The sequence below is a fragment of the Osmerus mordax genome, chromosome 22 (assembly GCF_038355195.1).
Source record: "Osmerus mordax isolate fOsmMor3 chromosome 22, fOsmMor3.pri, whole genome shotgun sequence".
Classification (NCBI taxonomy): Eukaryota; Metazoa; Chordata; class Actinopteri; order Osmeriformes; family Osmeridae; genus Osmerus; species Osmerus mordax.
Genome location: NC_090071.1, coordinates 2,939,418 through 2,966,036, shown reverse-complemented (window position 1 = coordinate 2,966,036; position 26,619 = coordinate 2,939,418). Strand labels below are relative to the sequence as shown.

The 26,619-nt window shown below is 47.4% G+C and overlaps 1 protein-coding gene across 1 annotated transcript in view; it reads right to left on the bottom strand.

Moving 5' to 3' along the window:
* The window catches only part of pcdh17 (protocadherin 17), a 56,273-nt gene extending 33,995 nt beyond the window's left edge, over nucleotides 1-22,278 (bottom strand). Inside the window, exons 1-2 of the mRNA XM_067260724.1 lie at nucleotides 22,118-22,278; nucleotides 18,519-21,350 (exon numbers count right to left, since the gene is read on the bottom strand). Of these exons, the coding sequence (XP_067116825.1) occupies nucleotides 18,519-21,008 (2,490 nt within the window). The 5' untranslated portion in view covers nucleotides 21,009-21,350; nucleotides 22,118-22,278. The remainder of the gene's footprint in view (nucleotides 1-18,518; nucleotides 21,351-22,117) is intronic.
* Between the last annotated feature and the right edge of the window lie 4,341 nt (nucleotides 22,279-26,619).

Sequence of the window (26,619 nt, the reverse complement as noted above, 5' to 3'; positions counted from 1 at the left end):
TGATGAATAAGCTGCATCTGACATTATTAAGGAAACTTACAGAAAGAAATAATAAAAAAAACATTATTCACTGGATCTCAGCAATCCTTGGCAGTGTTTTTGTAATATCCTGCTGTATGCAAAACAGACCCCTGAGGGACTCTATAAAGATGGCAGTTTAACTGAATCCTTGTTGGCAACATAAAAATAATAAAATCAACAGATAGATGAAATAACATCTCACTGATGAGCTTTATGTGTTTCCATCACAATCACAGCAACTGCCTGGAATCCAACTCTCCAATGATTCAAATGTCTGATAAATCAACTGCTGTATTATCTGAATCCGGTCTCGGGTTTGTCATTATTTCTTTCAAAACATCTGCACTTATATCACCCAGAGCAACGAGCAATTTGAAACCCAGTAAACAACAACAATATGGATCACACAACACTGATGCAACAACATCAAACCCCTAGCAAAGAGCCACAGTCTCCACAACCCCCCATTTGCTAAAAATACAAACTGAGCGAGTACACAGGCTGTCCAATAAAAAGCACATTAGAGAGGACCTAAGATACAGGCCTTCCTGTCTATTAGAAGGTTGGTCCTATCTCCTGGTTCAGACTCTTCCTGTCTATTTAATATATTGGGTCATATTTGCTGCCTGGGCCTGTCAATACGGCCGGCCTTCTATCCAATTAATGGAGAAGCATTGCAGATAGAGGCTGCTTTGCACTTAGCCAACCACAAGTCTCTATGTACACAGGAGATAGAGGTAGGAAGGGAGGGAGAGGGAGAGAGAGAGGGAGGAATAGGGGGAGGGTTTATATATTTGGAGTGACTGGACCAAGTGTATACATAGCCTTGATAAACACCAGCTATCGTTTATTGAACTTCTGCTAGTCTGGGCATGGCAGAGAGAAGGACTGGAGGTTTACATTTACATTTACATTTACATTTAGCAGACGCTCTTATCCAGAGCGACTTACAGTAAGTACAGGGACATTTCCCCAAGGCAAGTAGGGTGAAGTGCCTTGCCCAAGGACACAACGTCATCTGGCACAGCCGGGAATCGAACTGGCAACCTTCTGATTACAAGCCCGCATCCCTAACCGCCCTGCCACCTGACTCCCTAGGTTGAAAAGGCGTTCGAAAGTTATGTTTTTGGACAGCACAGTGTTGTTCAACACATAAATATGTACACACATCGAGCTTTCCATGCACAAACACACACAAGCATGCACACAATCGGTATCAGGAAAAACATGGGACAAGGATACATCTGTATTCGTATTTTTATATATTTCATGTGTGTGTGTGTGTGTGTGTGAGGGGGGGCATTTATCTAATGGATCTAACACTGAATGAGGACCCATGTATAGATCCAGGTCTTTCCATAAGCAGATGGGGGCGGAAGGGGGAGGAAGGGGGAGGAAGGGGGAGAGAAGATGAGGGAGGAAGGGGGAGGACAGAAAGAGGGAGGAGGGGGGAGAGAAGATGAGGGAGGAAAGGGGAGGAAGGGGGAGGAAGGGGGAGAGAAGATGAGGGAGGAAGGGGGAGGACAGAAAGAGGGAGGAGAGAAGATGAGGGAGGAAAGGGGAGGAAGGGGGAGGACAGAAAGAGGGAGGAGGGGTGAGAGACGGGGGAGGATGGGGGAGGAGGGGGAGCGTGGGAGGAGCAGAGAGCAGTGGGTCTCACCTCAGCAGGGTAACAGTGATACGCTCCGGTCTATTTCTGGAGCCCCTCAGAGACTCAGCTAGTGTTTCTAAGACTGGCCAAGCAGACAGCACTCAGATTGAGACAAATGGGAATGGTACATAGGGAGCTGGTCGGTGGTACGGAGGCTTGGGTAGTGTGTGTGTGTGTGTTTGAGTGTGACAGTCTTTGCATGCAACATGGCGAGGTGACATGGACAAATGCTTATTTAGCAACATTGCTTTCCCACATCACCAGGGTTTTCTGTTTCACGTGGACAAAACCAACCCCCTCCACCACCCAAGATATATGTCTGTCCTCTGCTGTCTCCCATGCACAGACGCATGACTCAGACGAAAGCAAACGGCTATGTGTGTGTGTGTGTTTATGTGTGTGTCACAGGGTGTGAAAGGATGTAAATCCCGGCTCACCTTGTCTTTCTGCCAGCTGGACTGAACAGACCTTGTTTGATAAATAAACCAGGTGTCAGATTCACCTGGGAAACCAAGATCCCCCTTCTAAACATCCCTCACTCCACCTGGAGAACAGTCTCAGCTGCTGTAGTAGCACCAGGGAAGACACATGGAGAGGTGAAAGAGAGAATGGAAGAGATTTTGGAAGACAAATTGGGGGAGGATGGATGAAAGACACGAGAGAGAGAGAGAGAGAGAGAGAGAGAGAGAGAGAGAGAGAGAGAGAGAGAGAGAGAGAAGATAGAGAAAGAGAGAGAGAGAGGGGGGGGGGGGAGAGAGAGGGAACGACATAGAGAAGGAAGTGATCAAACACAATTGATCCACCAGTTCCTGAAGAGTGTCCTTAAGTGATGAAATTCAATTAGAGCCATGTTCTATGCTTTCCTGCCATCGCTACGCTCCGGATCAACGGTCCCAGAAGCAAACAAAAGCCTGAGTGAGTGAAGTAAATGTCATCCAAGTCCACTTCCCGTTGTCCAGTAAATGAACAGGAAGGAGAAGAGGAATCAGCCAGACTGGTCATCTGAATGTCATTTAACACATAGAGCCTGTTCTGCCATTAGCAAGAGACAGAGAGAGAGAGGGAGGGAGGGAGGGAGGGAGGGCTGGGAGGACAAGCAGGTACAAGAAGAAAGAGAGAAGAAAGGAGGGGAGTAGAGAAGAGTGGGTGTGGGGGCGCGGCAATCCTTCATTAAGGAAGACGAGAGGAGAAACATAACTTGAAAGGCCATTATCTCTGACCTGTTCCCTTCTTGTTCTTCTAATATTCCTTTTGAGGCAGTGAGGGCGAGCAGTCTACAAACCGCCAGGACGCTCTGATAGGGGGGCTGACAACAGCCGCTCGTCACCCCCCAATCCCCCCCCCCCCCCCGCTCACTGAGGTGAGAAGGAGATAGGGAGAGGGAGAGAGAGGGACACTTGGTTTGAACCATCACACACCCCCTCCTGCTCGGCTGGTAGAGATGGACGCTAGGTTCGGACCGTCATACCTCCCTCCTGCTCGCCTAGGAGAGGGGCGTGCTCGAAGCGTCCCATCACGCCTTGTTTGGCCGCAAAAACGTATTTGAATTTCAAAGCAGAAGAAGAGAGAAGATTCTGTCTTCAGTCCCAAGTTATTAATGGGGGAAAAGCTTCACATTTTACAGTCCCAGTCTGGTATTATGACTCTGCTATTTTATTTTTATTTGTAAAAGCACCCTGAAGAAACATTTGTTAGTGTCAGTGTGTGTGCACGGAACCAAACCGCGCCACATTTTACATTAAATCTCTCAGCCTGTCATTATGCTCTTCAGTAGGAACTGATTTGGAAAATATGAAAATGTCCACCTCTTCTGGATGCAGATTTACACACACACACACACACACACACAAACACACACACACGTACAGACACACACACACACACCACTCAAGGAAGGTAATGTACCTTCCCACAAACCAAACAGATTTGGTCATGCATAACAAACCGAATCACTGGCCAAAGAAAATTCTGCTCAAACAAAACTGCTCAATGGCCCAAACAGGCACTCAGTGTTAACGCACAATCATAATATTTCCTCTGTAATTCCTGTGCATGTAATTGATTCGTTAATGAAAAGATGAGTCATCCTAGAAAAACTGCATTACCCACAACCCCTTGCTAATTATGGCACGTTTTCCCTCAAGGGGAAACACGTAAATAAACTGCAGAGCTGGAGAGCACATTTGTAGTCCAGAACTGTACAGGAAGCACATTATTTTCCCTTTGATTCAAGCCCTTATATAACCAGCACACTGACATATACATTTACCTGAGAGAGTTTAAAACCCTCTCCAGAGTCGTTCCTCAGGGGAACAGAATACCAGACAAATAACGGCAGCATATTATTCTCCACACAGGCCTTGTTTGTAGAGATGAAACCTGTCAATACAGAGACTCCTCTCCAGAGCTTTCAGCACTGCTCTGCAATCAAGACAGGAAGCAGTAGAAATACCCATAATCCACCACCGGCAGTCTGGGGAATTAGCCAATGGGGGGTGGCTTGAGTGTGTGTGTGTGTGTGGCGCCTCCCAGGGAGATAAAGTATCCTGACACTACAGCAGGAGGCCCCCCACACGGATGACATTCAAAGGGAAGAGGCGCTAGACGTGGCGTTTGTCATCGACGCTCGCTAACGGACAAATTAGGACAGCGTGACTCACTGGCGTTTTATTAAGTTGCGCACAGCTAAAGTGGAACACTTCAGACTGTGACTGCGGAGACACAACCCCACGTGCACACGCACGCACACACATGGCTCCACCGTCATACTTTTACTTACTAGATATTTTAAGGCGGAAATTAGTTTCGGTGAGTGTGTTGTGTGGGCTTGCGTGTGTACGTTTGTGTTTGCAGGTGTGCTTGAGTTTGTGTGTGTGTGTGTTTGCGTGTGTGTGAGGGTGTGTGTGTGTGTCTGGATCACCTGCTCCAGAGTGTGGACTGATCCTACAGCTTTTAGTAAGCCTTGAATCTAGGTCTGTTGGAAAGAAGAAAGGGTTTTGCTGTGAGAATATGTTTGTGTGCACATGTTGATCATGTGTGAGCATTTGTCCATCCATGTGTATGTGCATGTGCATGTGCATGTGTATGTGCATGTGTATGTGCATGTGTATGTGCAGTCCCCCACCTCAACATAACCATCTCTGAACACAAACTAGGTTGGACATAACTTGGACCTTCACCGAAGCAGGGATTTGAGGAGGGATGTATTAGATACCCCCCACCAATATGCCTGCCTGTCTATCTGCCTATCAGTCTGTCTGCCTTCCTATCTGTTTGCCAGTATGTCTGCCTTCCTATCTGTTTGCCAGTATGTCTGCCTTCCTATCTGTTTGCCTGTCTACCTGCCAGCCTGTCTGTTTGCCTGTCTACCTGCCAGCCTGTCTGTTTGCCTGTCTACCTGCCAGCCTGTCTGTTTGCCTGTCTACCTGCCAGCCTGTCTGTTTGCCTGTCTACCTGCCAGCCTGTCTGTTTGCCTGTCTACCTGCCAGCCTGTCTGTTTGCCTGTCTACATGCCAGCATGCCTGTCTGTCAGCTGACCTTCCTTGGCTGTCTGTCTCACCGTTGTCATGGACACGGCCACTAACCCTCAGCTCCCCCTCCTCCCTACATGCACATCTACTGCTGGAACTCTGGGGCCAAAGCTGTTCAGACTGACTGATCCTCCATATCTACTTCCAGGGACATTGTCTCTGTGTGTGTGTGTGTTCATAGTGTGTGAGTGTGTGTCTGGGCAAAAGTGTGGGTGGTTGTTCACACGTGTGTATGCGACCTGGCTTGTGTGTTAGCTGCTTGTGTGTGTTGGCTGTGTGTCAGCTGTTTGTGTGTGTTGGCTGTGTGTGTGTGTTGGCTGTGTGTGTTGGCTGTGTGTGTGTGTTGGCTGTGTGTGTGTGGCTCTTATGAACTGCAGAGTCGTAGTGGGAGTGAGCAGGCTCTATGTCTCAGGCAGGCTTGACTGTAAGCGCTAGGCTTCGCTCCAGTATTCCCTCTCACAAAGGAAACAATGTCTGCCATTTGCCTTTCCACACATTCACACAAGACAGGACCAACTTAGCAGAGAGGCTCTGAAACAGGAAGTAAGGCTCTAAAAAGGAAACAGGAAGAGGGGAACAGGAAGAGGGGCTTTACAACAGGAATTGAGGCTCTAAAACAGGAAGTAAGGCTGTGAAACAGGAAGAGAGGCTCTGCAACAGGAAGCGAAGATCCGCTATAGGAAGAGAGGGATCTGTGCCTATACATGACAGTATCACACTCCCGAGGTAGCGTAGTGGCGAGATAGAGACACCAGACAACGCAGAATGCACCATGTCGCCAGCCCTGCAAGGGGACCGCCCCTCCCTCCCCACCTGCCTTACCAACCCCACTGTTTTGTGTAAACAAACTTAACCAAACCGGCTGGGGGGAATTGGATCTCTGTGTGAAGGCAGGTGCGCTCAGAATTTGCAGTATTTGTGTGCATGTTTTGTACATGGGAGGTCATGGAAGGTGAAAGGGGTCATTTGTTTGCTCTATAATCTTTCCTAGACCTAAAGCAAGCTTCAGCCGTGAGCTGTTTGCTTTTAGTCACTATCTGTTAGCAGCTAGTTGTTCGCTGTTAACTGTTAGCTGCAAGTCCCTAGAGTCAGCTCTGATATTTCACCCTAATTAATCTGCAACCCACTCAAACCACTTGTACAAATACAGTATGTACGCTGGCCACAAGTACATGGCCGGAAGGTCACATCGCCGATTACACCAAACACACCGAAGCCACAAACATTCACATACAGGTATAAAAAACACATGCACTCATAGGGTTACACTACACACTGTGCACTGTAAGCACTAATAGGTGTTTATAACTGCATTTGTTGTTTACAGTATCAGTCAGACAGTATACTGGTAGGAAACGTATTCTAAACTCCTAGCCTGTATTTTCTTTCTATGGTGGATGGAAGTGATATAGTAAACAACCGCTGCAACAACAAAGAAAATATGTCTCATCTAGTACGTGAGCTAACAAAAACTGAGCTAAAAAAAACAACATGAAAGGATAAACTTATTCCGTTTGAATTGATAAGAGGTGGTGCAGTTGCATCAAAGATAAAAGGGTTCAATTTATCTAGAGCCAAGAAAGGAGATGTCACACACACACACTAACACTCTCACACACACACACACACGGACACACACGACAGATGGAGTAAGTGAGTTTTCACAAGGTTACCTTCCCTGTATTTCGGGTCACTGGTGATGAGGTAGCCTATTTGAGAGGTGGGTGGGTATGTGTGTGTGTGTGTGTGTGTGTGTGTGTGTGTTGGAAGGGACGTGAGGGTTGTCATTCCTGTCCGAACACGCGGGCGGGGGAAGGGGGGGGGGGGTGAAGATTCCCAAGCAGGCTTTGGCTTTAATGCTGTGTTGTCAAAACCGAGACGGCTACTTCCCTGGCAAACTCTTTTAAGTGTGTCCGTTGTGCATTAGGGATCTGTCATGACGGCTTTAGCATTAATCAGCTAGCCCCCAGAAGAAACAATCACGCATAATCTACGATGGCAAACTCTGCTGACCTTCCCTTCAAGCGCACTGTTAAACTCCCCTGCAAACCAGCCACTTCAAGTAGACTAAACAGAACCCTTCTTTCCCTCTCTCTCTCTCTCTCTCTCTCTCTCTCTCCCTCTCTCCCTCTCTCTCTCTCTCTCTCTCTCTCTCTCTCTCTCTCTCTCTCTCTCTCTCCCTCTCTCTCTCTCTCTCTCTCTCTCTCTCTCTCTCCCTCTCTCCCTCTCTCTCTCTCTCTCTCTCTCTCTCTCTCTCTCTCTCTCTACGCAGCCAAGTGATTGGTTCATCCTGTCCTGGTTGCAGCTATGTTTCTGTACCTGAGTGTAAATCTACCCAGCCATTGAGGATGTCACTGTGACCTTAGAGGCTGTGTGTGGGGGAGGAGAACAGAGAAGAGGAGGAGATGAAAGGACCCACACATTCTTGAGACATCCGTCTCTTGTGCGTGTTCAAGGTTCTGTGTACATGGCGAGCAGAGTTATTACTGAGGCGAGGGCTTCATGGCAGTACTTCATTTATTAAAAGTGTGAGTGGATCGATACGCCAGACGCTCGACACTCGGCGCTGGTGACAAGATAATCTCATAATCACAAATTTGGCTTGGGTCGTCAGCAACATGAGAAATTGTGCCGCTTATCTGGTATGACAATGAAAAGAGAGAGGGGGGGGGGGGGTGAATGGAGGGTGGATGGTGATGGGGGAGCACTTGGGAGTGTGTTAAAAACCTTTTACCGAACAACACTTAGAAACAGATGACCCAAAGCTCTGCCAGCGCTTAACACCGCCTGGATCAATGAGAGACCGAGAGGAACCAGAGATTGATCGACATGTAAAGAGACAGCAACGACTGGTACACTGTTTAACAAGCAAAACACGGCTATTGAACGGAACTCTTACAAACGCCAGAAAAGAAACAGACCCCTAATCAGACACATCCTCCTCTCATCTGTGCATCACACTAAACACGTTTCGAACAGGAAAAAACTAAGCCATCATATAGTGATGAAGCAGGAAATGTTATTTTCTTCGCAGCACTTTGCTCTTTTGTATTTAGGAAACAACCACTGAGCTGTGGGGCTCAATCTCGTTACCGCAAACAGATAACCGTGCATACACAACACGGCCGTCAATTCCACTCAGACAGACAAGGCCACGACACCAGCTTCAGATTTCAAACCGTGCCACGGCGATAATGGAAAACTGAGACGCAGTGTGGGAGCCACGCTACCTATTAGCCCGACAACTGCTTCACCCCAGAGATGGGGACAAAAAGTTAATATGAACACAGACACACACACACAAGCATTCTCAAACAGCATTCGCTAAATTACAACGGTAACTTGAAGGGGACTGCCTATCTTGAATCCGATCGCAAAGCTTTTCTGCTAGCAACATGTGGCTACCTATTGTGGTTTCACCTGGCTGCTTCAGTAGCCTACAATGTCGAGTTGATATCGGTGGGTGATTTACTTGTTAAGAGCTATTAAGACTTTCCCGAATCAGAATCAGAATGGGATTTATTCGCCATGAAAGTTTGCACAGACAAGGAATTTGCTTTGGCAGGAAGGTGCATACAATAAACATATACCTAAAATTTAAATATGTGGACTATCTATACTAAGGGTACATAAACTAGCAGTACTAAGTGGGATTAGAATATAATTAAATATACAATAAAATTAAATATAAGTTGCCGTAAATTACTATATAAAAAACAAAAAAATACTAATATTACAAAAATACAAATGTACAAGATACCATTTTGTAATGCAGTGCAAAAAGCAGTGTGTTTTAAGCAAGAAGTCATTAGAGTCAGTGTGGTCCCTTGGCCTTGTTGAAGAGGCCAACAGCGGAAGGGAAGAAACTGTTTTTGTGGCGTGAGGTATTGGTCCTGATGGACCGCAGCCTTCTGCCGGAGGGGAGTGACTGAAACAGGGAGTGTCCAGGGTGGGAGGAGTCGGCCACAATCTTCCTCGCTCGCCTCAGGGTCCTCGATGTGTGCAGGTCCTCGAGGGTAGGCAGATTGCAGCCAATAACCTTCTCAGCAGTGCGGATGATACGCTGCAGTCTGCTCTTGTCCTTGGCAGTGGCAGCAGCGTACCAGACGGTGATGGAGGAGGTGAGGATGGACTCAATGATGGCTGAGTAGAAGTTGTTCTGGCTGCACCAGGTCACCAGGTTGGCCGCTTCCCACCTATAATCAGACTCGTCTCCACCAGAGATGAGCCCAATAAGGGTGGTGTCGTCCGCAAACTTCAGGAGTTTGACGGACGGATGACTGGAGGTGCAACTGTTGGTGTACAGGGAGAAGAGCAGAGGAGAAAGGACGCAGCCCTGAGGTGATCCGGTGCTGATGGATCGGGAGTCAGAGACTTGTACCTGGAGTCAGAGACTTGTACCTGGAGTCAGAGACTTGTACCGGGAGTCAGAGACTTGTACCGGGAGTCAGAGACTTGTACCGGGAGTCAGAGACTTGTACACTTTCCGCTGCACAAAACACGATTGGCCAAGTATTGCAGCGCCAGTCCCCTATTCAACTAAACAGAAGGCGATAGCATGGACTCTGGCAAAAAAAAAGAAAAAGAAGGAAAGGCTAATTTGTTAGCATGCTAATCGGGTAGAGGGTGAGATGAGGGTCGTACCACGGTTTTCAGAACAGCTCTCTGTATTTTCCTCCAGTGGGAAAATACCTAGCGGGCAGGAACGGAGGATATCTTAAAATCTTTTTTTTCTTGGATGACAGCCAAGATGCAGCACAGCTAAAGCTCACTTTGTTTGACTTTGGAAGAAAATAGAAAGAAATTCTCTTTGATTTACAACAAGGAGAATCAGCAGGTGCCTGCTTGCATGCCAAATGTTATTTTCTTCTTAAAACACACAAGCACACACATGATGACATGCCAACCAACATTTACAGACGAGCTTTCAATGTAAAAACCTTGTAACCCAGGACCAAGAGTGGGTACGCACAAAGACAGTTCTGGCCCCCCTTAGTCCATTCGTCTATTTAGACCATTTAGCCAGCAGACCCTGAGGGAGGTATTAGCAGAGCTCTTGGGGGGCCATTGCTAGTGGCCCCTGGAGGGAAACCCCGATACAGTCCTGATCTCTGCTTCACAGCACAGCTGGAGGTCGTGGAAATAAACTGAGATTCTTTTCCACTCTAGCAGCAGCAAACACACACTTACACAAACACTCACACACACAAACTGTCAGCATGGTTTAGGGGAACTGCACCAGATTTAAGTCAAAAACATTATTCGGATAGTGAAATACTTCAGGTGAGGTTAATTCAGTCTGTCAGTCACTACAGAGACAAGCAAGCAGTGGCCAAAAAAGCCGGTTGGGAATTCAAAGCCAGCTAAACGAAAACTGTAACCCCATCGATGCAATCATGGAAGAAGAAAACAAGAAACGAAAAATGTGCAAAAACAACAAAAATCCCTTTCGACAGTGTCAAATAAATAGTGAAGTCGCAGCTTGGTGAAACCTAGCCGTCTACTCTAATAAGGGTGGCTGCAGAGAAGCAAGCCAAGTCAATTATTCAGCGAGGAGGACTTGATTCAGTCCGTGAATCCTCGACCAACCCATACTGCTGATGGTCAGCATACATGTAGAGTAAAATGTGTCCACTATTCACAAATACCAACATTAAAACATATCTTTCCACATAAGATGTTACTACCATTCATTCACCTTTCTTCCTCTCCATCCCATACCCTCACTCCCCTTTACCTCCCTCTCCCCCTCCTCCTCCCTCTCCTCCTCCCCCCCCCCTCCTCTCCCCCTCCCTCTCCTCCTCTCCCCCCCTCCTCTCCTCCTCTCCCTCTCCTCCTCCTCCTCTCCCCCTCCCTCCCTCTCCTCCTCTCCCCCTCCTCCTCTCCCCTCCTCCTCTCCCCTCGTCCTCTCCCCCTCCCTCCCTTCTCTCCTCCTCCTCTCCCCCTCCTCCTTCTCTCCCCCTCTTTCTTCGTTCTCACTCCCCCTCTTCCTTTGTTGTCAGACGCAGGATTGACGGTAAACTCAGAGCCCACGTTCTCTTCCTCCTCTGACACTGTTTCTTCCAATCGCTGGCTTTCTATTGACTGAGCAAATTAGTTTAAAGTGTCCGAACCAGTTCCCATCTCAGGGGTCAACGGGTGGTCATATATCTGGTCCTTCTCTCTCACGACCTGTCAGAAACAACTGCTACTTGTGTCCCTTCGACACTAATAGGTTTGGACGTTTGCTTCAAGTAATTACATGTCCCAAACCACAGAGGAGTTTATTTTCTTTGTCTATAGGAACAACTGGCATAGCAAACAACTGTGCGACTATGTCATTCAATCAATCTTTCATTAATGTATTCATCCAATCTATTTAACGGTTTAAAATACTGCATAAAAGATAGTCCACAGTAAAGATCCAAGTTCTAATGTTTTATAGTCAGCTGAATAATTCAGCAGGGTTACTTAGATTTTGTAACTTTGCAATAAATAAAACATCTGCGCACACAAACGTCTACAATATCGTACACTTGAAAAATACTACTTTTTTCCAAGCTTTTGCAAATGGTCTATCAATTGTCTTAAATCATTTGCTGAAAGTGTAGTGATTTTTCAGTCCAGCCTCTCTGGGCCCTGCACCGTGGGAGTTTGAGGATGGAGGGTTGAAGGAAGGCAGGAGGGAGGGGAAAAAGCAAAGAAAGAGAGAGCAGAGAAATATCTCCACCGCACAAGACGGAATTACAGTCTCTTATTCGAATGGCGGTTTTTCATCTCCACTCTGGGTCATCTTCATCCATCTCCTGTAACATAATCACCACTTCAGTCAACCCCCCACCTCCTCCCACCCCTTGAGACCAGCAAGTCCCATAAATACATACATCTTTTGGGGGAGGATGGATTCCAGGGAAGAAAAAAAGAAAACATCAATATGAATAGCAGTTTATGCGAAATGGAATTATGAATGTTCATTTGATAAGTGAGGTAAAGGTCTTTTAAGATGCCTTTTTTTATTCTACTCTGCCTCCGCCTTCCCTCAAGCACACACAAACATGTAGTGGGAGATCTCAGATGTTTATCGTGACATCTTTCCGCTTGCCACTGATTTGTTCAACTCCATGATTAATTAATGGGAGGGAAGGCAGTAAATATAGCCATGATGCGCCCAGCGTTATGCTCTGGTCTACTCTACTCTGCTCTATTCTGCTCTCCTCTCCTCTGATCTACTCTATTCTGCTCTGCGCTGCATAGAGGGAAAAGTCCTCAATATCAAATAGTTTCATTAGTGAGGCAGGTTTTCAAAAGATATCAAACAGAAATCCTCTTCTTTGCAATTATACTTCACTGCCTTACAAAGAATAGAGTACCTTGTTTTCTAACAAATGGTTTAACCAACCAATAAATGAACGAGTTGGTAAACGAGGAGTCTAGCAGATCAAACACCGACGCAACTTTACATGTAATGTACCATCTAGTATGGCCTGGTACACAAGTGGTCTCATCTTCACTGCGGAGACCACATTCCATTCCATATATGTACATTATTTAAGAAACGGCAAACCACCGCACCACATTTGACTTCCTAGCTCCATAATGGTCTTGAGAGCCTTCAATACCAATTCACAGAAGAGACAGAAGGGGAAGAACAGAAATGTGGATGATCCCGTTGCGATCCTGTCCCGTGTACGTGCATGTGAATATAAGGTTACATGAATGAAACTTTTGACTAAATAGGTTATTGATTGCATATTTCATATCAAATAACGGATTCTATTTTTCATATCATAGAGCAAGAACAGATCAAATATCAACTTTATTAAAACCTCTTCAGCTACTCTGCTCTACTCTGCTCTACTCTGCTATCATCTACTCTGGTCTGTTTTGCTTTACTCTGCTCTACTCTGTTTTGCCGTGGTCTACATATCCACTCATCCTCCCCACACCTCAACACAGAACATTACTACCTACAAAATTCCCAACAACGCTACAGTAGCTTGATAAATGAAACATTTAAAAGGACAAAACTAATTCTCAATTTTCCATACACTGTACATCCTTCTCTGGGCTCTCCCCTGAGAGAGATTCAGAGGTCTGGCTCCTCTTTTTCCTTCAGCTGAGAGGCATCGATCAAATGAGCTCAGAGGAGAAAAAATAATATAGCGCGGTATTAATAATTCAGACTTCCAACGTGAAAGTGTGCTGTAGTGTAGTACTGTAAGTCTATCTGAAAATATGACGGCACGTCCGAGGGGCAAGGCAATACGGTCTCTTTAATGGACTGACTAACCTGACCTGGAATAAAACAAAAGAACCCCAGAGGGGGCCCGGGCAGCACTGCTGGGGAATGTAAGTCCACAAATTATAGAAAGCTTCCTCAAGTCTCCCTGCCCTCTCTACAAACAGCCTGGCCGCCAAAGAGCTTCCAGTAGCCGCGCTGCTCCACAGCACCTCGGGCTAGCGCGAGCACGTTAGCGGTTAGCTAGCAGAGGCTCGGGCTGGCTCCGTAGGCCGAGCTAGGGGCGATCTGGAGAACAAGACATGGAGAGCGGAGAGGGAGGAAGACCAAACAGAGCGCTGCGTCTCTCCCTCTCGCCCCACTGAAGTTTGGGAGCCGATTTCAGTCAAATACAGAGAGGCACCAATACACCCCTTAGGGTAGCTTAGAAAAAGTACAAAAGTAAAAGAGTTGGGGAGGGGAGAACTCGGACAAACGCAAGATTGTCACGCTCAACATAAGAGAGAGGGGCTCTGTCACGGAGACTGAAAGCTAAAGGCTTAAATCACATGCCTGGAATACACAGTGAGGGGCTCTTAAGTTAAACACACACACACACACATGCAAAAACCACACACTTGCACACACAGATGCACACACACGGATGCACATTTGAAGTTATACACACCCACATACCCACACAATTGCATCCCCTTACACACCCAGTTGCACACACATGGATGCACACATGCAAGCATACATGCATTACACACACATGCATACACACACACACACACTGTGTTCAATACAAACATCTTCCCTCAGTATTCTGAGTTGAATTCAATGAAAATTAACATCTTCTCCAACCAACCTCATATATAGACGATAAACGTGCCTTCAATAAACTGTCGGATGCAGACTTCTTTTTTCTCAAATAGAACATAATGTTCAGGATGGTCTTGGCAGTGTCTCTCACATCTGTCTTTTATTGTGCAGTCACTGAATCTTGCACGGATCTGCAAAAAGCCTTTTTGGCTCTGAGAGTCGATCTCTGCATGTCACACAGAGACCTGCCTACCTACCTGGACCCAAACAGTCTGTACCCAAACAGCCTGTACCCAAACAGTCTGTACCCAAACAGTCTGTACCCAAACAGCCTGTACCCAAACAGTCTGTACCCAAACAGTCTGTACCCAAACAGTCTGTACCCAAGCAGTCTGTACCCAAACAGTCTGTACCCAAACAGTCTGTACCCAAACAGTCTGTACCCAAGCAGTCTGTACCCAAACAGTCTGTACCCAAACAGTCTGTACCCAAACAGTCTGTACCCAAACAGTCTGTACCCAAGCAGACTGCTGATGAGAGAGAGGCGACACAGATCAAAACAGGCGGATGCACAACACGCCCTAAACACACTCGCTGTGGTCATGGACACAACACTGAGGCGTGTGATTGGTTCCGGCTGGTTCCGGTTCTGCTCTCGCCACGGCGACCATCCAAGCTCCCCAACCCACCCTGAAGTTCAGCCGTACCAAACTCTAACCAGTACCTGTCATCTCACAATGGAACGCAAGAGATAAACAAATATAAACATTTAAAATCCGAGACGTGCTGTTGTTTCCATGTCAACTGGACGGCACGTTGGACATATACTTGGAACCCCACGGCCCTTAACCTCCCAAAGTCAGATGGCTGAGCGGTTAGAGAATCGGGCTAGTAATCAGAAGGTCACTGGTTCGATTCCCGGCCGTGTCAAATGACGTTGTGTCCTTGGGCAAGGCACGTCACCCTACTTGCCTCAGGGGAATGTCCCTGTACTTACTATAAGTCGCTCTGGATAAGAGCGTCTGCTAAATGACTAAATGTAAATGTAAATTCCCACTCCATTCACACACTCGACAGAAGGAAGACTGTCGCCACCTACAGGTCATATTTATAGCCATCTGTCCCATCTCAACCCTCAGTCCTACTGGACCACAGCATCTAAGACACTCCCTGGAAACCGAACACCAAGGATTTTCATGCTTGGACGCCGATAACATCAAACACATTGATCCAACCTGGCCTTAAAAACGTGGATTCTAGATGGCCAGTTTGGACCGGCGTGGCGCTGTGACAGCTCTCGCTGTTTGTCGCTGTATGCGGGAACCTCTTTCAGTGCAGCGTAGCTCATTAGGTAATCCGGCCCACACTCTAGAACCTTCCAGGCTGCGGCCGTCGGGGCGAAAACGCAACATCGGGACTAAATCCCCAAGACGCAGACTGCTATGGCTCGTGCTTTAGAACAAATTACAAAATCCCCCCTCGCAGGCTTTGAGGAATACCGCATCGTCTTGGGTTTAACCTTCATTCGCCAGTAAGTAATACCCTTCAACGCCTTAAGCGGAATTAGGCATCATTACATATCATCCATCTCCTTACACCGCGGGTAATACTCCACAAATGAAATTAGGCTTTTCTTGTTGCTCTCCACTGGGCCTGGTGCAGGGAGCAGGAGAGACACTCACCCTGGTGCAGGGAGCAGGAGAGACACTCACCCTGGTGCAGGGAGCAGGAGAGACAGTGGGACAGAGCTGTTCTGGGCTGCTGATATAGTTATATTATATCATAGACATTGTGAATTAGTCAAGGCCTGGGCAGTGTCTATAAAACATCATTATGAGACGAGAAAGGAGGGGAGTGGAGAAGAAAAGAAGAGGAAGGAAGAGGAGAGGTAGGGTGTTACAGCCATCCAAGGTCTAGAGAGAGAGCAGTCTAGAGGTGCCCTTGTCCTGCTGTAGGCCAGGGTGGGGAGCTCCAGCGACTTTTATTTATTTATTTACCTTCTCTAGCCTCTCTCCTCTGCTCCTATCATCCCCCAGCATTAATGACAGATAGGCCGAGTGGCCCAGGATCGATGCAGGGGGATTCTGTCTTTGTTTCCTGACATTTTTCCCATAGCCACTCTGCTCTAGATTCAGGTTACTGTCCACACCACCGAGGGAGAAAGCAGGGGGGAGGAAGGGTGCGGGAGGGGAGGAGGGAGCGAGGGAATAGGGAGCAAAAATGTGGGAAAGAGAGAAGGAAAGAGAGAATAGACAGAATGAGAGAGTTGAGATATAGAGACGGAGAGAGAGGGGGGGAGATCAGAGAGAGAGAGGGGGACGGGGACGTAAGGAGGGTGAGATCATACAGAGAGAGAGAGACAGAGAAAGGGAGGGAGGGGGAGATCATAAGGAAAGAGAGAGAGCAGAGAAGACGGAGGAGAGAGACACGCAGGCGTAGCTCCTCAGTAGAAACCTGATGCCTGCGGGCCATCTCCCTCAACACGGATCTGTTGAATAATACAGCACAGCACGGTGGGGCTTCATGTTCAGGGAGGACCCTGGGCGGGCGGCGGGCGCTAACCAGCTAGCTGTTGTTACATCAGCTAGCTCTGAGAGAGACCAGCACCATCAAGAAGCATGCAACTACAGACACACTTCACTGACAGGAGGCCCAGACTTCAAATGACTGCACCCCCCCCCCCCCACCTCCCCCATCATTAACGATCTCTCTGAGATGACCTTTGACCTCAGCCCGGCTCACAATGGGAGCACAGTGGAGATTCTGACAGGTACGGACAGACAGATAGACCTCCCGAGGGGAACGTGTCACATGTGATCAGAACGACCCCTCGGCAGAGCCACCGAGGCAGAGTGTTCCAAAAGAGGCAGAGCACTTGTATGCTGATCGAGAGGTTGCAGGTTCGACTCCCTCCCCTGTACCATCGCATTTGATGAAATTGTCAGCTGAATGGACACATTATTTATTATATGTATTTATTATAAACACACACGCACACACAACGAGGCATACAGGTCCTGGGATATCACACATGCTAGTAGCCAGAGGCCACATGCTAGCACAGAGACAACGTGCTTCCACTTCGTTAGATTGAGCTGCTATGGTCTCGTTAACAGGTCGCGTATGAGTACTGCTGCACAGTGTACTAAGTAGGACTTTAGACACTCAGTGGGGTTTTCCTTCCAAGGAGAGAGAGGATTGCACTGGGTTTTCCTCGTTAATGCGTCTTTGCAGGGGAGCGGGGCGATTTGGTTAAGCCGCCATCGTGACAAGTCCTCTGTCTCGGAAGCGCTAAGCCTGTTTAAAGTCTGTCGTGTGACTCGTGTCAGATGAGACCAAAGGCGACCCGTACAGTAAGGTTCGGAACCTGCTTTATGACTGTACTCTTTTCTGTAGTATAACACACACCTAACACATATTTGACTGATAACACCATGTGAATATGAGCCGGGTAAATCATCTGGTTAAAGCACTGCTCTAATAAACCATTAGAAATACAGCTAACCTAGCATTAATCTGCCCACTCATATTATGTCCATGAAGCGTTATCAAGGTCTGTGAGAAAACCCAGCTGAATTTTAATGAAGCGAATGTTCCATGAAAACAAGGATGAAGAAGAAAAAAAAAAAAATGTAAGCTTTATATTGATCCAAAGCTTTCCATTACTCATAAGCACATTTTTCCCTTTAAACCACAAGAGCTAATTAATGGATCAGGATATGAAAAGATGATAGGCCTGTATATTTACTGAGAAATGAGCAGTCGATAGTTCATAAACACTTTGTCTACACCCTAGTGGAGACTCTGTGCCCCTCCGTAATAACTCAATCACAGGGCACATGCAAGTTTTTTTGTTTTTTTACCCGTATAAATGCATTGACTTCAATTCTGCCATAAAAAGAGTTGGGAAAGCGATCTGATTTAAGATGTCTGGCTAAGGTTTCACGACATCATACGTCTCCCTACTTATCAAAGACCATCGATTTCTCATGATGTCACTGCCTCTGCTTTCTGAGAGGCTTGCATAGACTGCCTTCCACTCCACCTCCCCCCCCCGCTTTATCTCTCTCCCTATGTCAGCCTAATCACCACCCACCCTTCAACCTTGCCCTCTCCATGTCTCTCTCCCCCTCCCTCTCCTCTCCCCCTCTCACTCTCTTCTTTCCTGCGTCCTGTGTTCCATCTGAAGAAGGTATAAAGGGATGTGAAGGGACAGGTGGAGGATGGGCGGGGCGAGGAACGAACACACACGGTCAAAATGTAAGACGTGTAAAAGTTGAACGTCAAGTCTTACCTGGATGATGGACATGCGGTTGCTAGGCGTGTCCGTGGTGCTGGTGACGGGACTGGTGAAGCTGGTGTGACACCCCACGTGACCCTGCGACACGCCGAGGTTGTTGGCGGTGGGCTTGAGGTACATGACCTCTGACCTGGGCGAGCTGAGGGGCAGGCGCGTCTGGTAGTCGAAGTACATGGGCGACGTGGCCAGCGAGGGGCTGCTCACCACGTTCATCACGTTCATGGCGTCTCGCTCCTCCACCTCGCTCTGAACCAGCATGATGTCGTTCTTGTTGATCTTCTTCTTCTTCCCCTTGCCCAGCTGCGGGTGCGAGTACTCGGCGATGCGGCAGTTGTACGTCCTGATCTCCTTGTTTTCCCGCTTGCACTTGACGGCGATGGTGACCATGGCGGCCAGCAGCATGATGGAGATGATGCTGAGAGTCACTATGAGCGGCAGGGACGTGTCCCAGTTGTGGTGCTCCTCGTTGATCCGGGGCTCGCCCCCCGGGAGGGGCCCGGAGTACGCTCGGACGATCAGCCTCGCAGCCGCCGTCAGAGTTGGCTTCCCGTGATCCATCACCCTGATGATCAGCTCCACCACGGGGCTCACCTCCTCCCAGAGGGGGTTGGCGGTCCGCACCTCGCCCGTCACCGGGTCCATCTCGAACAGCCGCGCCTCGTTGCCGTCGGAGATCTCGTAGGTCAACCGGCCGCTCTCGCCGTAGTCGTTGTCCACCGCCCTCACCGTGGTGACCACGTAGCCCACGCCCACGTTCCGCGGCACGTGGATCTCGGCCGTGTCGTTCTGCAGGAGGGGCAGCACGATGACGGGGATGTTATCGTTGACGTCCAGCACGCTGACCCGCACCGTGGTGTTGCTCTCCAGGTGCGGCGAGCCGGCGTCCTGAGCCAGCACCTTGAAGTCGAAATACTTGATCTGCTCGTAGTTGAACGAGCGCACGGCGTAGATGGCGCCGTTGGCGGCGTTGACGTTCACGAACGTGTTGACGTCGCCGCCGCTCACGTTGGAGTTGAGGATGGAGTAGAACACGGTGCCGTTCTGGCCCAGGTCGGGGTCGTGGGCCAGGACCGAGCCCAGGTACTCCCCCGGGATGTTGTTCTCAGGCACCTGCAGCAGGTACACGGCCTTGGTGAAGCGGGGAACGTTGTCGTTCTCGTCCAGGATCTTGACGCTGAACGACTTGGTGGAGTTGAGGGGCGGGAGGCCGTTGTCTTTGGCCATGATGGTGACGTTGTACTCGTCCTGCATCTCTCGGTCCAGAGGCCTGTCGGTCACCACAGTGTAGAAGTTGTCGTAGTTCTCCTCCAGCTTGAAGGGGACGCTCCCCAGGACCCGACACTGCAGCTGGCCGTTCCTCCCAGAGTCCTTGTCCGTGACTCTCACCAGAGCGATGACGGTGCCTGGGGGGGCCGCCTCGCTGATAGCCCCCTGTCGCACCGACACAAAGCCTATCGACGGCCAATTGTCATTCCTGTCCAGCACCTTAACAGTGACTTTACAATGGCCTGGTATGGGGTTGGGGCCCAGATCCTTAGCTTGCACGTCAATCTCTATAATTGGGTTCTCCTCATAGTCGATCTCCCCCTGGATCTTTATGACTCCTGTTCTGGAATCTATGGAGAATAGCTCCCGGATCCTTTCAGGGGCGTAGCCACTGAAAGAGTACACAACCTGTCCGTTGTTGCCTTCATCTGGGTCCGTAGCGTTCAAATCAATTAATACCTTTCCCGGGGGAGAATTTTCAGGAATTTCCACAACGTAAGAGGGCTGTTCGAAGACGGGGCTGTTGTCATTGGAATCAATAACTTTTACATTGATTTGCATTGTCCCTGATCTCGGATATTCGCCACCGTCGGTGGCAGTCAGTATTAGGGTATGGTGGCTCCGTTCTTCCCGGTCTAATGGCCGTTGAATAACTAACTCGGGAAATTTAGTCCCGTCCCCGCGGGATTTAACGTCCAAAGAAAATAGATTGTAGTCGTCTCGTGTGATCTGATACGTTTTCAGCCCGTTCTCCCCCGCGTCCGGGTCGTGCGCGCTTGTCAGAGGAAAGCGCGTGCCCGGTGCTGCATTTTCAGAAATGTCAATATCAATCTGATCCGAGGGAAAAGTGGGCGAGTTGTCGTTGATGTCTTGAATATCTATTTTAATCATGCAGATCTCTTTGTCGTTAGCAAACACCTCCATTGAGAGCTGGCACTTGGGGCTCCGCCGACACAGTGTCTCCCTGTCGATGCGCTGCTTGGTGTAGAGAAGTCCGCTCTCTGGATCCACGTCAATGAGGTGCGGGGCAGAATTCTCCAACACCCTGAAGTTGGATTTCTTTCCCTGCCCTCCCTGTCCGAGTCCAAGTTTAGCATCTTTGGCAATGTTCCCGATTACCGTTCCAGGTCCTTGCTCTTCGGGAACAGAATAATTCAAGTTTTTCAATGTTAGGGCTCGAGCCCACAGGAGAAAGAAAAAGAAAATAGACAGATACATCCCCTCTAATCCGCGAGAGCGTTTACGATTTCGTAGGGTTTTTTACACGTCCGACCTGTTGATTTGTCCACTAAATTGGCGATGTCTACCATTCATGATCAAACAAACAGTTCTGTTCATCGTGGAATTAACTTATTCTGGCGCTTTACGTAAATGTCCTCTTCTTTCCTCTCTGTAGACTCTCCTTTTTATATCTTACTCTCTCTCTCTCTCTCTCTCTTTCTTGCAGCGATCGTTGGTGCTGAACACCTAATTTAAATTCAACTGAACGCCCAGTCTCATTTCAGCCATAATCGCAATCCGGACTCCACCAAATAGAACAGCCGTAGCGCGTTCTTTCTCCTGCAACACAGAAAGATATAACATTAAACATATAGACTAGCAAATACAAATGTAGGTAGGCTACTTTTGTATCGTTGTTCAGCTACTGTAGAATTCATTTTCATAATAACAGGATCCTCTTTAAGAATGTACAGTTTTTACCGGGTGTAGAGTTTATGAACTGGTTGATGCGTAATTCCTCTTTACATTAATAAGCAAAGGCAGTCAATAAATTAACCTTGAGGGACGTGGGTGCAGTGCTGATACATATGCTACACACAGGTTTATGTTAGCCTACCTTTTTATCATAATAAACTAAACGCAATTAAGCAACGCATCTCCGCTGATGTTTTGAGTACAGACACAGCGGTGTTTGAATGTCATATTCTAAGAGGTCATAATTTATGACAAAGATAATTGTGCGTGATAAATTTCTTATTTTTGGAACACATTACATGCGCTTAAATGAGGCCATATAGCCACCCGACTAAAGTCAACCGTAAGAATGCGTAAAATTAGCCTTTTACACACGTTAACAAATCAGCATAATCCGTCTATTCATTAGAACCCAACTGAGATTCAGAAAACAGGCATTCATGATATAAAAGCAAACTGAGGAAAAGGATTTCTGCCCGTGTTCATCTCGTTTCCAGAGGTAGGCGAAGCCTTGTGAGAAGCTGTTGCATTCTCTAACACAGGAAAACTCCCATAATAAACCACAAATGTGCTGAAAATCCGATAAACAGAACATTATGATAGAGATATGAGTGGCAAAAACGTCGACTTACCGAATAGTAACCTATCAGTTTGAGTAAAATATATAAAAATCCCAGGAATTCCGTTTTCCGCGCGTCACCCTTATTCCGTCCCCCCGTGCAGCAAAAAGCCACCAGTCTCAGCGACGCACACGAGCTACGGCGCTGCCTATCGAAGTAAAAAGTGCTCCAGAAAAGTATGACCGTAATGCCAATGAGCTAAGTCCGCTCTGGTTGATTGGGATGCAGCGGCTTGCCTGCGCTTGCGGCGCGCGCAGTGAGTCACCGGATTCTTCGGGGGAATGTTTATGAGAGATGCGAAGGTTCCAGACGGAAAATATAGATCCAGAACGGATATTAGCGACGTGATCAGCGCTCTCGCCGACTGCCCAGATGATGGGTGACAACACATTCCCTTAATGGCATCATGTCCTTGCGGCTGTCAGTAACGTCCCCACGAAAGAAGACCTTATGGTAAATGACAACCACGTTTTCCAACGTATTCCAGTCGATATAGTCTGTCAAATTTATGGTGGGTACCTGAAATACTGAAAGACAGTTGTATTATTATTGTAAGCACGTTGTACCTTCCTCACCGCTACAGCGCGACTCACTGACTACTCTCCGGTCACCGCATGGTGCATTAAACATTGTTACTGATCCGCTGCCAACCAATGAATTCAAAGAGGAGGGTCCTTGTCGTTGGATTCGCGTCCTATAGACTTCCCTGAATTTGTTATGAGGGAGGGTTTTTAAAAACCGTTATGAGAAAGTAAGGAATGCGCCGGTTGGTCTTTCTTTTCCAATGGTTACTGAATCAAAGACACATTAACAACCAAGTTTGGATGCCGTAATGCCGTAAACCAACCTGTAAATCATCGTTAGATTATTGACGGTTGCAGAAGGGATGAGTTCAATTCGCCTAATTGTTATTAATTGGTCTAAACAGCCTTTGAACCCAAAGGTAACACGTTTGTCAAATTATTTACTTAAGAGCCTATAATGAGCATAGGCTGTCTCCATCACACACAAATAGCTCCTGCACCTGTAATAAATCAAAACTGTCAAACCTGAATTTTTTTTTATTACAAGTAGACAAGACAACTCGACACACTCTGCTCAACATGTATTTGTACAAGTGTGTTAAGAATTCCGAGTTATTTTCTGAAGGACCTTTTTCAGATGACAACCTCCATCCGGACAGCCTGATTATCTGAGGACGCTATCTGAGCCAACCAGTATTCTCCTGTGCACGCACGCACACACACACACACACACACAGAGACACATACATTTGAGAGGCCGGAGCGACAGTGACCTGCCACATTGACCTTTCTCCCTGTCACACAATATTGACAGGGGTGTCAGGATCACTCAGTAGCCAGTCAGACGGTGTGTGTGTGTGTGTTGGGGGGTGGCGTATGTGTATAATACATTTACAAGGTCCCTTTAACCCTGCTGAATTTTCAGAAGTGAGGTGCCCCAAGAATGATTAAAATCATGACATCAAGGCAAATGAACCAGCTTACTAATACGCGTTTTACAGCAGGTTATTTTCTGTGCATGGTAAGTAGCCCATGGAAGAAAATAATCAGAAAAATAATTCAACCTGCTCGCAAATAGGATTGAATCACACCTCCACCAAGACGGTATCATTCCACTGGGCAGATTTCGGATGAGTTTTCGCCTCTGAAATAACGAATTGGCTTGTTTTCCAGCCGTCAGTACGGTTCATATACGGCTTAAACAATGACAGGGAAATCACCTGCGCTGATGAAATGTCACTGGCTGAGCCTGGCAAGATGGAGGCAGCCATTAACAGCGTTCTCCATTTGGCCAATTAAATGGCCTTCAGGAAACACAGCCACAGGAGGGGCTGGTGGAGAATAGCTACATTAAAACACAATTTCCTAAATTAAATTTCAATTTAATGGGCAATGGTCTTTCTTCAGGTAATGAGAGAGAGAAAAAAACGCCACCTCACAGACCCAAACTGCCAGTTTCAAAACAAGCATGTAGAAATCTCTACATTCACCTCTCTGTTTTCCTCCCTCCATCTGTCTCTTTCCCTCCCTCCTTTACCTCTTTACCTCTCGCTGTCCTCGCTACCTACCTCTGTCTCTCGATCCATGGGTGGATCTTCAGTCAGAGGAGTATGGGTCTTTTTCCCCCCCCCGGTGCTGTAGAACCTTCAAAGGAGGACAGCACGAGGTCTGATGCCCTTTCACTAACATTTTCATCTGATTTCTCTCTGCCTGCCCATCTGAGAGCAAAGAGCAGGGCAAAGAGCCAGGGCCGGGGCTAGGACCAGGGAGAACACGGGGGCAGAGCATGGAAGCAGCCCAGAGGCCATATCAACACGACCATCATGAGTCAGATAACGAAGAATAAGAGTCCATCAATGAGAGCTCAGAATCTCTGCAGTATAATAGCCTCCATTTCCCTCGGCTGCTAGGGACAGTCTGCTCTCCACTTGAGCTCAGGTTTCCATCAAAGTCAATGTCAGGATACATTTTAATGTCAAATTCATTGCGAAATGACTTTCAAATTGACATGATTGGTATAATCTTACCAGATGACCTGTGTTTAGGTCACAATCAAGATCAGGCTGACTTCAAGAGCAAAAAATCGAGATACCTTAGAAAGAGATGTCTATAAATTGATGTAATTATAGTCATCAGCCTAACATCATTCACAACTGGGTAACAGGTGTTTGTTGTACCAACGTTCGACAGACACACAGCATTCAAAGCATGTTTATGTTCATTTCATGACTACCCAAAGACACAACTGGTGGTGTTTGGTTCTAGGAGTAGTTACAAGATGAGTTTACAAGATGAGGTTGCGTGAATGGTTGTGTGTATGGGTTAAAGTTTGAAGTGTTTGGCCCTTTGAAGAACAGGTACACTGGAGGTCTTCAGATCCTCTTGGAGTGTTTGTTTTCATCATTGAATGATGATGAATGACCTAAGCCCGTTAATAAAACACACCTTAAAAGACATCCTACATTTCTTCAGCCTTGGCTTTTAATAGCAAACTGTTCTGACAGGATGCTGTGTATGGCCACACAACACAAGTCCTTCAGAGACAAGCACTAAAGCAGAAATCTCTTCCCAGCGTGCTGTCACCGGTTAGGTGTTTTTATCCAAGGTCTGGTGAAATAGGAAGACATGGGGAGGAGGAGACCGCCTGTGGTTTCTCTATAGCCCTCCACCCTGCATGGGAGGACGCCCCCTGCTGGTTTGAAGCGAGACTGGACCTTGAGGGTACCGAGGGGTAATAGAAAGAGTTCATATGTTGAGGCCTACAGCACTTTCAATTCACTGGGCCCAGCGGTGACTAAGGCCCAGAAAAACAGCCCCCCGCTGGCCAGATGCTTCCATCCCAACAGAGGGGACTAAGGGAGGGGGGCAGAGAGGCGTGTGTGAGGGTGTGTGGGGTGGCAGGAAGGTGGGGGGTTGCACAGGTGGTCGTGACTCTTCTGAGGCCGCGCTAAGTTTGGAACTTGTGATCTGTGCACACACACAAGACAACACACACATACGCAAAACACACAGCAAACACAACACACTTTCATTTTCGAATCCACGATGAAGTGATTCCTCTCTCCAGTGTGATGTAGAGCCTTCTCTCCCCCTCCCCCCCACCCCCTCACACACACGCACCTCCACGCGGAGAGCGCCTTACGTGTCCCGCATCCCGCAGCGGCTCGGAAGCAGCCTTCTCCAAGACCGCTCTCACTTGGAGGTGCAAGATAAGCACGCTTTTGAAAAAAAATATAATTATTGTTTTGTCAGTTCAGAAACCTTGGGAAATAAAAGATCAAGCCAGGGGGGGTGAATGGGACTGACACGCTCTCACACCTTCCTCCAACGCGCTTTGTGCCGTTAATTAACATCGGGGAGATTGAATTAGAAAACAAACAGTAAGAGTTTACCATGCATTGAAAAGGACTTCCTAATGTCCTAATGTGACACACAGAACCCTCGAGAGGGACAATAGAGACACACCTGCCAGCTCTTTATCACAGCATATTTCCATGGTGGCTTATTAGTTTAGTTTTTCAATTTTGCACCAGCAAACAGCTCCTGCCTGATTCGTGGCAGGTCTTCAAAGAACAAACGTATCTGTTGGCTATCTCTATGAAACTCCACTGTTTAAAATAGATTGGACAATGGAAATAGCTTACACACAATCAGCTGTTGTTTTAGGGAAATACAAAATAACATCAGTTTCTTTCAGGTCAAAGAGTCTTCATCCTCATGTACAATTTTCCTTTCATTTTTCGTACTCAGCCTTAGCTTTTCTGCTACAGAGAACTCAATTATTTTTAGGTTTATGAAACTCTTTCTTCTTATGGGCCCACTCATGCACACATTGAAATTATTTCAAAGTCATTCAAATACACGATCAAGAGAGTAAAAGACAGAGTCAGAAATGTACTTTTTTTTTAATTATTTTATGTTGATCTGTGTTGGAATCTGTCTTTAGAGTGTAGAGGGAATTTACATTTACATTTAGTCATTTAGCAGACG